The 13906-nt window shown below is 43.6% G+C and overlaps 2 protein-coding genes across 4 annotated transcripts in view; one reads left to right on the forward strand and one right to left on the reverse strand.

Annotated features, from left to right (window-relative positions):
* Positions 1 to 342: 342 nt before the first annotated feature.
* Positions 343 to 6438, reverse strand: gdap1 (ganglioside induced differentiation associated protein 1). Of its 3 annotated transcripts, none has more exons than XM_034572326.1 (6): positions 4179 to 4376; positions 3087 to 3279; positions 2483 to 2656; positions 2142 to 2236; positions 1624 to 1738; positions 343 to 1470 (listed from the first exon to the last, which is right to left on the reverse strand). In XM_034572326.1, the coding sequence occupies exons 1-6, from the start codon at positions 4359 to 4361 to the stop codon at positions 1118 to 1120; spliced, it is 1113 nt and encodes a 370-aa protein (XP_034428217.1). In that variant the 5' UTR covers positions 4362 to 4376; the 3' UTR covers positions 343 to 1117. The 3 variants fall into 3 exon arrangements, with proteins under 3 accessions (XP_034428217.1, XP_034428219.1, XP_034428220.1); XM_034572328.1 differs by lacking the exon at positions 4179 to 4376 and adding an exon at positions 6310 to 6438 and having other exon boundaries at positions 466 to 1470; XM_034572329.1 differs by lacking the exon at positions 4179 to 4376 and adding an exon at positions 2805 to 2847 and having other exon boundaries at positions 466 to 1470; positions 3087 to 3275.
* The window catches only part of jph1a (junctophilin 1a), a 31252-nt gene continuing 23407 nt past the window's right edge, over positions 6062 to 13906 (forward strand). Inside the window, exons 1-3 of the mRNA XM_034572325.1 lie at positions 6062 to 6241; positions 6348 to 6845; positions 9605 to 10373. Of these exons, the coding sequence (XP_034428216.1) occupies positions 6467 to 6845; positions 9605 to 10373 (1148 nt within the window). The 5' untranslated portion in view covers positions 6062 to 6241; positions 6348 to 6466. The remainder of the gene's footprint in view (positions 6242 to 6347; positions 6846 to 9604; positions 10374 to 13906) is intronic.

Raw genomic sequence — 13906 nt, forward strand, 5'->3', positions numbered from 1 at the left:
CTACACTAACCAGCCCCTCTGGACACTTCCAAACAAAGGCCAGTCTTTGTCGAGGGGTCTGGCATGTGTCTGTGTCTGAGCTCACGTGAGGGGGGGAGTTTAAAGGAAAAGACGAGCATATGTTAAATGTCGGCCGTGGAGATTTTGACCGAGCAAACAAACCACTGTAGATGCTGACTCGTATGCAGGGTCTGGGAAATGTGATTAGCAGCCTTAAGATGTTATGATGTGGAATTTTGTTAAATGTTTGAAAACCTGTGTGATGTACGACGGCGTATTAAACGATGCTGAGTTGAGAATTTTTATTTCTGAAATCGACCTGATTGACAGGAAATACTGGAGCTTGTTTTGAAGCAGTTTATTCTCAGACAGATGTTACACATGATGGCCTAAAAATAAGATTAGAAAAGCAGTGAGAAAAGCAGTTCCTACACATGTAGACATGTTTGATTCCTGCTGGTCAAATAGATTAAGCTCTTAATAATTATTTGAGTACACGTAAAAACATTTAGCCCATTTACGATAAATTACATTACCTTACATACATACATAGCTTTGCAATTGTTTTCAATAGAGTATGAAAATCTATTTGTACTGGTTTATATTTGTTTAATGTTATGATTGCATGGCACACAGTCTAAAGTCTATGTGTTTTCATTTAGTCAGAGAGGAACAGTACTTTCAGGTAATGTTATAAAAACAAACCGCTCATGGGGAAGAGAGCCAAGTCTCCCCAGCTTTTAAAGCAAGATGTGACCAAATTCACGAGCACGCTTGTCATACTTCTACCAAATCAAGCAAAAAACTGTAAAACCGAAGCAAATGCTATCATGGCTCATCCAGTCAAACCTTTGGTGTGATTATATTGCAGCAGTCGCATAACGAGAAATGAATAAAAGTGCATTTTGTGCAACCAGCAAAAGAGAAAATAATAGATATATGCTTTAATTACATATTAATTATGTTCTGATAATAATTAATCATATTCTTCTCTGTATTTTAATTTTATTTGGCATAAATTTGTCTTTAAATGTATGCAACATTTCTTACTAATTTATTTTTCTATACCTCCCACCCCCACATCAGTTTTGTCCCCAAACAAACACCACAACATCCCTCAGCTAAAGGTAGTGAGCCTCTTCCTCATGTACAGAAAGGCCAAGTATGTGGCTCCGCCCAGGAGGCCTATCAGCAGAGTGGTACCGACAATTACTGGCGCGTTCTTCTTGGCCACACGAAACGCCACCGGCAGGACGGCAGATATCAGGATGTTGTTGACGTGGCCCAAAACCCTCCTGAAGGCCGGGCGCTCCACCACACGCTCGTAGTACGTTTCCAGGTTGACACGGTTACCGTTGCCCCAGTAGCGACGGGAGAGGCCGAGGAACTTGAGGCGGTGTAAGGTTACTGCCAGAGAGATGTCGGCCATGCTGAAGAAGTCACCACACAGCCAGGACTGAGTTCCTTCCTCTACAAGGGAAACACGGCAGACAGAGGAATTGAGGATGTGAATTCTATTGTCATTTTAATAATACAACAGTCATATTAACACAATGATATTGATTGTTGCGTATGATATATTGATGGTGCAGTGGTTACTAAGCAACAGGATGATGTGGTTACCTGGTGTTTCTTCCTCCCTCCTCTGAAGCTCTGTCTCCACCTGGTCCATCACACCCTCCAGTTCATCCAGAAGCTTCTTCAGGTACTTCATGTTGTCGTGGTCAAACAACTTAGACTGTAGAAACATGATCACATATAAATACATCTGTTCACAGCACATTTATCTATTAAACATCACAGGAGAAACGTCATGGTACACGTCAAACTGCAGTACCTACAAATGAAATGTTCTCTCAGCTCACTCGTCCATCTGAACCACTGTTAGGACATACATGCATCTCAGTGCTACTTGGTGTTCGTTAACAATCAATATTCATGTTGAAATCAAAATAATACATTCATTTCAAAATGTAAATGTTTGATTTAAATGACAGAAGCAGAGCTATTGATTAGCCGGGTTTTATTTCCCATCATTATTGTTTCATCGTCAGTTAGCTGCAGCCTCGTTTATTTAAAAGGTGGAATCACAAACATGGTGGTTCATCAAAACTGATGTTTTCCAATTACAGATAACTTACTTTTAAGCGCCTCTGTTTTGCAACATAAGCATCTTTCAGCTCTGGATTCTGCTCGGCCAGTTTTTTCAGCTCCGACTGTGTGTTTCCAATCTGTGCTGTCACACAAAAACATAAAGCCAGGTCAGACATGATGAGACGCACATGATGAGATGCTTGGAATCAATATTCTCTCATAGAAACCTGTTTCTAACACTTTTTGGACTCTATGCCTAACAATGTGTGGCTGTAGTGTGGGTAAAACAGGTTCTAACCCTAACCCCCTGACAACCAACACTGTGGATATACATACATAACATCATAGCTTAATTATTATTGCCAGGGTGTCTGTCTTTGTGTCTTACTTCGGATGCGCGAGGCAGCATAGGCTGGTATGTGCGAGTCCACTGTGATCTCAGGGTGGAGGATGCAGCCGTGGGTGTAGGCATCCATCTGTAGTGAGTCCAGCAGCTCTCTGTAGTGCTGCACCCTGTGATAGTATGTGCTGCCCTCTTCAGGTACCAGCTTGGGTGTGCCCTCTGTGAAAATCCATGAAAAGGAAGGAGCGATGGTGTTAAAGTGTGAAACAAGGTTGCGAAGGGACCATTTAGAAGAGATCGGGGTGATGGAAAGGAAACTTGATGTTTTCGCAGATTACACCATTATCTTAAAAGGTTCCATGCTTACCGTACGTTCTCCACTGTGAGGTGACTGCACCCTTAGAACAAAGCTATTGTGGATCAGTGCAAACCAAGAAAAAAAGGAATCAATAAATGAAAACTATACAAAGGCACGATGCAAAATTAAGAACAAATCAAAACAACAAAATGATAATTTGAAAACATAAATTCAACAAAGACAAAGAAGGAAACACTGTATGAAAATAAATAGAGAATGGAGTCCTTAAGTGCATTAAAACAGTGGGTTAGTGAGAGTGTGCGGCTGAGAAGAATCTTTATTCAATCTCACCATCAGTGAAGTTGTGCTCCAGATAGTCCATGATCTGTGTCGGGTCACAGATGACGTTGTCATCGTGGACTAAGACGGGAACTTCACCCGTTGGATTCAGACGCATGAACCAGGGCTCGTTGTGCTCGCTGAGCGGCAGACTCACATCGTACTCCTGACAGTGCAAACCTTTTTCTGCTATGGCCAGACGCACCTGAAAAACAACACCTCTGTATGACTGCGGTGGATGTTTAAATATCTGAGTGAAACTATAACAAACCAAAAACCATTTATTCTAGCCATTAATCTATAGATGACTGATCTAAAATCAAATCCTTGTAATGTTTCTGCACCTTCTGTTCCCTTGACTATGCACCAGAGTGTTCAATTAAAACATCAATAACAATGTTATTGAATATAAATGATAGATTTACCACAAGGCTGCTCTGGCTCTTTCATTTTTCTTTCAATAACTCACAGACAACACATTTTAGCCCCAAAGATGATACTTGAGTGCTCACAGCTCCGCCAAGGCCCAACAATCCACTTATGAAAACACTAGATCCAAGTTTCTATTTGGATCAGAAGCCTTTTTCTGAAAAACCATCAAAAAAGTTGAAATAGAAAGGGATCCGGAAAGTAACAACAAACACAACCATCACAACAGCAACACAGTGGCCCAGATATATTCAAAGTGTATAGATATAGATATAAAGTTTTTTATTCTACTGTGTCAGTCAAGTAACTTTGTAAGCCTTGTTTTTAGAGGTAATATATAAATAAAGGTTATTACTAGTATTGTTATTATTATCATCACTATTATATACTACAGTCCTGATTTTACTATCTGTCTTCTCTCCCACTAAACTGATGCTGAAACGTTCCGTTCCAAAACATCTGGGTCTGGAAGGTAAACACTGGCCGTACTTCCTTCGATGAACAGTGTTGTAACAGTGTGTTGTAGGTCAGTATTATTATTATTATATCATTATTATGAATCATCAGGTACAGATGATGTGTGTTTTACGTGAATCTAAAAATTCCATCCACACCATCCCATCCATTTTCTCAGAGTAGGAGCTGTCCACCGAGCTGTGGTGCTGAACCACTCACCTTCTGAGAATTAAAAGACTGAGTCCAGTGATAAAGCTTCAACTTGGACTCATGTTGCTTCTCAGACGTTTCTCCTTCCTGCTGCTGAACAGCATCTTGTCCCGACTCTGCTTCTATCAGAGCTGTTTTCTCATCCTGGGTTACAGAGCTGCTTTCAGACGCCATTTTATTTGTTAGTATCATATTAGGGGACAAGTGAGGACGGAGCAGCAAGTCACGGTGAGCTGATGGCTCCCCCTACAGACTCGGAGGGTAACGTGAATCTGACGTCTGCAGTCTGACGTTTTTATTAAGAGCAGTATTTAGAAAGACAAATTCTTTCATTTTACAGTATATTGTCACAATGAACATATTTTTGTTTGTATAAGTGATGAGATAAGTTTAAACGTTCACCCTCTGTTGATCATTTTCTTATTTCCCTTCTGTTCTTCCTTTTATCTTCCCTCTTTGTCTTTGTTGATGTCTAATACTTCTACTGTAGACATAGATGATCAGTAGTAAATAAAATCTGTTATACCCATAGTTCAATCAAATTAAAATTAGCTTTATTAACTAACCATCACTACATAGTATATGTGTTGTTGAGCATCTTGCCTAGATTACTGTTATTGAATACAAGTTTCTAAATTTATATAATCTATGATCATAAGATTAATATAATTGTTTTAATGTAAGAAACCAACACAACAAATATTGTTGACAATTACAACAACTTTACACTGAAGAAATATCACTCCTTGGTTATGCAATACATGTATTTGTACAGCAGAGGTCGCTCTGAGGTATTTATTTAAGTAGTAGGCTTCTGTTGGTGAAGGTTACAACTAGTTTATAGTTTAAGTACAGCACATAGTACATATAGTTTACAGCGAGTTTATGATGTACCTGATGCAAAGCGTGATCATTTTAAAGAGCACAACTGTCATTCAAAACTGTACTAACTAACAAATTATAACCAACTGAAGTGAGGAACTTTTGTTTGCAGTTTAGAATAATTGCTTAGCAAACATGATGCATGCACTGTAAACACTAGGCCTAGAATAAGCTATTCAATTAAATTATTCGGTATGTGACTATTGAATACACAAGAAATGTGACAGATATCTCACTGGGGTATTAATAATACTGTGTGTTGTAAGTATATACTGTATCTCTGAAACTTAAAAGAGCTATATGCAGTATCCAAGTATAGACTATCACCTGTCACTGAAATAAAAATATACATTAAAAATATATATATATACAAGGGAGGTAGGGTGTGAGAGAGAGAGAGAGAGAGAGAGAGAGAGAGAGAGAGAGAGAGAGAGAGAGAGAGAGAGACAGAGAGTGGGAGAGAGAGATAGGGTGGGAGAGAGGGGGAGAGGAAGGTAGGTGTGGGAGAGAGAGAGAGGGAGAAGTAGAGTGGGAGAGAGGGGGAGGTAGGGTGGGAGAGAGAGAGAGAAGTAGGGTGAGAGAGGGAGAGACGTTGGGTGGGAGAGAGAGACCGAGAGGTAGAGAGAGAGGTAGGGGGAGAGAAGTAGTGAGAGAGAGAGAGAGAGGGGGGGGGGGGGGGGGGGGGGGATGGGAGAGGTAGAGAGAGAGAGAGAGAGAGAGAGAGAGAGAGAGAGAGGGAGGATGGGAGAGGTAGAGAGAGAGGAATGGAGAGAGAGAGAGAGAGAGAGAGAGACAGAGAGAGTGGATGGGAGAGGTAGAGAGAGAGGAAGGGAGAGAGAGAGAGAGAGAGAGAGAGAGAAAGGTAGGGTGAGAGAGAGAGACCAAGAGGTAGAGAGAGAGAGGTAGGGGGGAGAGAAGTAGAGAGAGAGAGAGAGAGATAGAGGGGTAGGGGGGAGAGGGGGAGAGAGGTAGAGAGAGAGGTAAAGAGAGGTAGAGAGAAATAGAGGGAGAGTGAGAGAGAGAGGATGAGAGAGGTAGAGAGAGGGTGGGAGGTCCCGGTGTTGTGACGTTGTCATTGGCTCGGTGTGTCTCTCCAGCTCGGACTCGCCTCTCTCTCTCTCCCTCTGTGATCAGTGGGTGAGAGGGGGGAGACGAGCAGCACACAGCGGACTACCTCCGGTGCGCCTCCGGTAAACGACGCCCACCATTCACACCTCCACACATGCCTTCCCCAACATGTCAGCCTCCGTGTCCTCACCCTCCTGTTGTTCACTATCCTTCTTTTTATCCCTCTAGTCATCATCGGCTCGTCGGCTCGTCCTGTGTTCACACCGCCGGTCCTGGAGCCCCTCGCCTCGGTCCTGGAGACGCCTGAGTCCGCAGCATCGGCTTCTATCTGCAGCCTTGTTATCTGAATGACGGGCGGAAGGTTTGACTTCGACGACGGCGGCACTTACTGCGGGGGGTGGGAGGATGGCAAAGCCCACGGACACGGCATCTGCACCGGACCCAAGGGCCAGGGCGAGTACGCCGGCTCCTGGTCGCACGGCTTCGAGATAGTCGGGGTGTACACCTGGCCCAGCGGGAACACCTACAGGGGCTACTGGTCCCAGGGGAAGCGGCACGGGCTCGGGGTGGAGAACAAGGGGAAGTGGGTGTACCGCGGGGAGTGGAGTCACGGGTTTAAGGGTCGCTACGGGATCCGGCAGAGCCACAACACACCTGCCCGGTACGACGGCACCTGGAGCAACGGGCTGCAGGATGGATATGGGATCGAAACTTATGGGGATGGAGGTAAGAAGCCCCTCTTATAGATGAGTGTGTGTGTCGCTTTAACTGCTGTGGCTGGTGATGGTGTGTATGTGTGTGTGTGTGTGTGTGTGCGTGTGTGATGCAGCCTGGGAGTGAGGAGGATGCTCAGACTCCAACAAACACATCAGCGCATGAATCTCCATCTGATGTGATGCGAGTTGATGCTGAGATTGCGCACTGCGGTCAAGATTCATCATGCACCTCAAAATACAACAATAATTTATAACCCCACTGGGGAGAACTTGTCTGGTACCACGGCTCCTCTCTTATTCCATCATCATTTGGCAACAACCGGTTGCTCCTCTCATGGCCAGTGAGCAGCACCATGCCTCCTCCAGAAGGAGTTCCACAGCGTTTTTCACATCTGAACCTTCACCTGTTACGAAGAGTCATCATTCAGAGTCTCTTTCCAATTAAAAGCAACAGGTTTTCTTAGATTTTCTCTCCAGAAAGTATAACTGTTGCTGCCAATTCAGCCTTTTCTGCAACTGTCAGGACTCCAATACTGTCAGGACTCCACACAAGGGGAAATATCAATCCCGATGGATGCGACATTCAGTGTTAAAATAACTCAAGTTCAAACTCTAGATCAACAATTTGTCCAGTGAGAACGTAATCGTTCTATTTAGCCTTGTCGAGTCATGCACCGGACACACTCTTGGACTAGCTCTAAACGAGGGGTCAGCGAAAGGCTAATCCCAAAGCCTCGACTTCACTCGTTGACGCTGATGTGTTCGGAGATTGGGTTTTGTCTTGAGTCCCGAGTCTGAGCAAGAGAAGATACCGAGCGTCCTACGAACACAAGAGCTTGCATATGATTCTGTAAACGTTGTGTGTTCCATGGTGTCGTTGCATCATCTCCACTAACAGACGCCTTACGCCTTATGGTGCAGAATTAATGACGTCTATCAACAATTATTCACTGTCCAACATAATCACAATTCCGGCTCCTCATCTATCCGTTAAGCCACGGAAAGTCACCCACTGGACACTCTTTTGCAAGGAGTCAGTGAAAGACCCAATCACAGACCTTTGACCTCACTCATTGACGTTGGTGTGTTCATAGATTGGGTTTTGTCCTAAGACCCGATTCTGATCAAGTAGACAAGATACCAAGCGGCCTAAAAACACCAGATCTCCATAGAGCTGCAGTGTATTACATGGTGCTGTTGCATGTGTAATTCATTCGCATCATCCGCACTAACAGACGCCTTATGGTGCAGAGTAAATGCCTCACATATGATGGTTGCAGAGGGCCGGGCTTGGGAATTCAGCTGATCCTAGAGGATCTACAGAACATCTGGCTGTCTGACCCGGCAACATCCTGATAACTTGATCTGCAGGGTCACGGAATTGAACCGCAGCGCAGAGCCAGCCTGTTAATCTCACACTGTTTATCCATCTAAATGCCTACCCGGGCTGGTATATCGTTTTACGCTAGAATCTCCGCATAATGGCATACTTCGCCGTGCTGGTCAATGAGATGAGAGGGCTCGATTAAAACGCCTTCCTTCTTATTAGGATCAGCATTGTAATATGATGCTCTGAAGAAGCTACAGTAGGGCAGCACACGCTCATTGGGCTCAGCAGCACCAAATGGGATTAATGAAGTATTTCTCTCATTATGTGACTCATAGCAATTCCCTGTCGTCAGAGGCGAACGGATGGTGGTGAATGTGCCTACTGTCAGTGGGGGAGTTAGTGGCCGCCTGAAAATAGGCTCCTAGCTGAGTGATTCACATTCATCCCAAGTGATCCTCAGTACCAGTTCCTTAATCAAATCTCTGTGATTGAGTTAGTTATGCTCACGGCTCCGGATCTGAGGGGAAGGAGAGAAAACATTTCATTAGTTGACATAATCTGCTCCCTTACAGCAAGGCTGCTGTGCTCCCTTATGTATTAGCTGATACAGAGAATATCAAGCCGACCAATTGCAGAACAGGAATCAGACAAATTGTTCTCACTTCAACCGAGATGGAAATGTTACCCTGATATGACTCTAAAGCTTTTGAGGACAGGTTAAGCCCGTGTGCATCATCTTCTATGATTTGTATTTTTTTGTCTTTCTCAGAGAGTTTGTAGAAATCCCAGACTACAGACATGTTCTAGGCTTATACAGAATTTCATTTAGATAAAAGACGCTTTTTTGGAATTAGGCCCAGTGAGACAGACGGTAACCACAAGCAGGACTTTGAAAACACTTTGTCCTTGAAGATTATACTGTAACTTTGAATTTGGAACAACAAACATTTTTCTGAGTAACTGCACTGTAACTCTAGACCTACTGGTTCAAAGTCTTGTCACCTGATCTGCACCTTCTTCTCACCTTTATTAGTCATGTTCAGATACATCACATATTTTCACACAGTTTTAAATTTTTATGAATTTTTCAGACTGTATAACAGTGGTTGAAAACCTAAGGCTCGCATCCATCCAAGGGGTCACAAGATAAATCTGAGGGGTCTCAATAGGATTTGCAGGACAAAATAATATATTTCTGTTACTTATACTCTATAATTAGTTTTTACTAATCTTTGCTTGTTTTATTTGCAAAAAGCTGGATAATATCACCTCTCCAGGCTTTAATGGAACTACTCACAACTCATTGACATATGCAACATGTCACAAGTGGACAGTTCTTCTTTTAAAGGGGCCATGCACTAAAAATGTTTGGAACCACCACTTCAGAAATGTACAGTAATTCACTATCACCCGCTGACCCATGTCACCTGTTCCCTCAGGTACCTATCAAGGCCAGTGGATGGGTGGTATGCGGCATGGCTACGGCGTACGTCAGAGTGTTCCCTATGGCATGGCCACCGTTATCAAATCACCTCTCCGTACATCCCTGGCCTCCCTGCGCTCCGAACAGAGTAACGGAACGGTGCTCCAGGACCTCTCCTCCACCGCAGACACGCCGACAGGCAGTCGTGGCGGCTTCGTCCTCAACTTCCACTCAGACAGCGAGGTCGTCACCGGCAAGAAGAAGGGCCTGTTCCGCCGGGGCTCGCTCTTTGGCAGCCTCAGGCAGCTGCGCAAGTCGGACTCTCGGACCTCCATCTCCAGCAAGCGCAGCTCCGCGAGAAGCGACGCCACCATGAGCCGCATCAGCTCCAGCGACGCCAACTCTACCATATCCATTGGTGACGGCGAGCTGCCAGACGAGGACCTACCTCTGGAGGACCATGTGGACGCCACCACGACCGAGACCTACATGGGAGAATGGAAGAATGACAAACGCAATGGATTTGGTGTTTCGGAGAGATCCAATGGGATGAAGTACGAGGGAGAATGGCTTAACAACAAGCGCCATGGTTACGGGTGCACGGTTTTCCCAGACAGCACCAAAGAAGAAGGGAAGTACAAAAATAACGTGCTGGTGCGTGGAATACGGAAGCAGTTGATTCCTCTTAAAAACCCCAAAACCAAAGAGAAGGTGGACCGGGCTGTGGAGGGGGCACAGAGGGCTGCAGCCATCGCCAGGAGTAAAGTGGAAATAGCAGCCTCCAGGTATTGAGTTTATGTGTGTTCATTCATGCTTCTGTGTGCATATGGGTGTGTATTGTGTCAACACGACAAAAAGACAAGCCGGATTTCCTCTGGCATTTATTGTCTCTGTCAAAGAGCCCAAGCAGTGGCCTGTTTGACAAATATCTCCTGGTCTGATTGTAAGTGGAGTCACATCACAACAGCTCCGACCTTTATTCATCACCAACAGTCAAGGCTTTTGTGTAGCCGCTGTGATCATCCCCGGGAAAAGGTTCTGTTTCTATTTTCTATTCTCTGCTCATATCTTTCATTCCGAAGGGAGAGGGGTCAGGCATCTTGTGTGCGTGTGTGTGTGAGAGAAAGAGATTTGTGTGTCCGAGAGTTCATGTGCGTGAGCCGTATAGCCATACCCCCGCTCGAGCCAAGTGAGTCTCGTGTGCCCAATAACGATACCTGCTCCCCCTGCCAAGCGTTGCTCTGATGTGGCATCTGCTCTTTAACAGGTGGATGAGACGTGACCTTTTCATTTAAAGCCGTCCCCCCTACTGGGACACAGTTCAGGGTACGCAGCATCGCTTTGACATCCTCTGGTTTCAGTGCATCAGGGAATTATTAAACTGACGACTGTCAGGGTGTGTACAAGCTGTGAAAAGGTCTCTATGCAATCACACGCTCCTCTTTTCCACGCTCACATGAATTTGCATGTATGAAAACAAGAAGTCATAAAACTCCATCGTACAGATTGTGTTTCGACACAACACAAAGAAACGTAGCTACAGGGCTCTGAAACTATCATTGAATCAATGGATCATTTCAGCCTTTAATGCTTCATGTAGTTAAACCGGCCTTAGTGTCTGGACCCATGCTAGCAGCTCAGTGAGGGTGTACTCATACACAGCAGTGCTTTGAGCTAAATGCTAACATCAGAATGTAAACACCTTGACAGTAATATACTGCTAACATGCCGATGGCTAACTGATACGGTACAACTTCTACCGTGTTCACCATTCTAGTTTTATGTGTTAGCATGATGCTAACACGAGCTGATGATTGGCCATCAAACTGTCAGACAAACTGAAATGTTGACTTGATGATGGCACGAAATGAAAGTTATTGCAATTCGACCTTTTGCATTCGTTCCGAATATCATTACAGTCCATCTGTTGATACGTTTCAATCAAATCCAAAATTGTTAAGGAAATATCAGGGGAATTGAATGTTTTAGGGTTTGTTTGGGCGGCTGTTTGGACTAGAATCAGTTTGCCGATACTCACCGATATGAAAAATTATTATTAAAAACAATGTGAATATTTATATTTTCTTAATTCAAGTTCTGTATATTTAGTTTTATTTGTGTTTTCTTTTTAATTATCGATATCTATGATAAAGTTTATGGTTAAAACTTTAAAATATAAAGCCTCAATCACAATTATTTTATAAGGGTTTAATAAAGACATTTTAGGAATCATCATCAAATTCTTTTTTAATAAACATATATCGGCCGATATATTGGATACAACATTTTTTACTGCTTCAGACTGTGCTGTGGTGATTTTTAATCGGTGTCATTTCAGCATTTTGTTGGCTGATCAGCAATCTACATAAAATAATAATATACACTCTCAATATACAGAACACTGGAGTCATTGAATAAGCGTATTTTGATATAGCCTGGGCATATCAGAGCAATACAGTAATAGATGTTGCAGACACTATGGATAGCTGGGCTTTATTCTCATATCCCCACAATCTTTTGTGGAGGATATAAGATGTAGATTACATAAGAAAGGATTTAACATGCTTAATATTAGAACGGCTGTTTGTTCCACAGATAAGACCCATGATATTATGAGTCCGTTGTCTGAGTCAGCGAGGGTCGGACTGGGATGTCGAGATAAACCTACCAGGAAAAGAGAAATGGATAATACAGTGAAAGAACGAGCCCTCTGATCTCCTCGGATTGTGCATTAGTGCAACAACTTGCAACAGAAGTAAACACATGACCTAATGCATGGCGCTAAAGCAGCAACAGTGCAAACATTCACGCTGATACAAAGTGTTTATGGCAGCAAACAAGCTCCCCTGTACTGGAGTTAGTGATCAAATTACTGGCTGGTTTGTGCTGCTCCATCATGTGCTGCTGGAAAATCATCTCTTGCGCTCTGCTGATTGAATTCAGCAATTTTTTGTTTTCCTCTATCAAGTGTGTTTGTGTTAGAAACAGGCAGACGGTGATGGTTGTAAGCGTGTTATGTAAGTCTCATTATACAGTGCATGGCGAAAGATGCACTCCTATCGATCCAGCTCTCGTCACGTGACTCCCTGTCTTTGGATGTGGAGCGTTCGGCAGCAGATCTGCAGGGAGTGAGGGGAGGGAGGCAGAGCAACGGCAGAAAAGACAGAGAGAGCAAAGGAAAATGGATTGAAGCGAGAGAGCGGGGGGATGAATGTTGAGTGAATAATTTGGGAGATGCAGCGAATTTGCTGAGCAAGAGCATTCTGGGAAGTCTTGAGTGTGCGGATGTGAACAAATGGAAGAAATGAAACAGAGAGGGGGGACACACCTACCTCTCCACCGTGAATTAGTGTACAGAGGAGCTATCCCATCAGCCTCTGGGGCAGAGCTGATGACCTCATGCTTGGGATCAGCCAATCAATGGCGTTCTCCTGTGATGCGGTGGAGTGGAGTGGTCCCTCATTCAGTTATTTTGTCCCTCTTATCTGAAAGTACGCTCTCCTCTGTGTGTGTATGTGGTTGTGGTTGTGGTTGAGGCCTGTGAACGGAGATAAGTGAGTGTTAGCACCATTGAAAACGTTACTACATCATGATGCTTCTCATATTAAGCCTCTTTGTCAGGGATCAGCAGTTTATGTGTCCTGGAGACTCAGCAATGAACCGTAATGAACACTGTGATACCTAAAAGTTCCTGCACTCTCTGTGCTATTTCATAAAAGCAGAAGCATTAAAAAAATTGTCTTAACATTATCCTTGAAAATCTAAAAAGCACACTTGCATATTAGTTTCAACAGCTCATCTCTGGTGGATTGTGTGTTGTTATTCAAATTATTATTTTTTACCTGCGCTTCATTCTGTTATGTTAAGTTGAAAAAAAAAAGTCAGTCCGGGGAAATGGAGAAAGTATGTTTTTCCCGTTTAATAGCTCTGTGCTTAGTGAAAGTTAACCAACACCAAATATGCAGGTTCTCTAGGAACAGAACATTTATTCACAAGAGGCTTATTTCATCTGCAGCAATCAGCAAAATGATACTCAGCAATGTGTCAAGTGTTTATCAGCACCTCTTGAACACCTGAACTTAGGTTGACGTGTGCATGAGATGGACAAGTTGCAGTTGTATTAAAAAAACTGTGTTGTGATGACACATTCTTTAGGTTATATGATGTATGAAATTTCAGGATTATGTTTTTTACTGCAGCATCTATTCTATCACACCGTTCATACACTATAAGCACAGCCATCAGGGGCAAATTGGATCCAGTATCTGGCCCAAGGACACATTGGGGCTATGAAACCATCGACCTTCTGGTGAGTGGA

The sequence above is a fragment of the Hippoglossus hippoglossus genome, chromosome 20, assembly GCF_009819705.1.
Source record: "Hippoglossus hippoglossus isolate fHipHip1 chromosome 20, fHipHip1.pri, whole genome shotgun sequence".
NCBI lineage: Eukaryota > Metazoa > Chordata > Actinopteri > Pleuronectiformes > Pleuronectidae > Hippoglossus > Hippoglossus hippoglossus.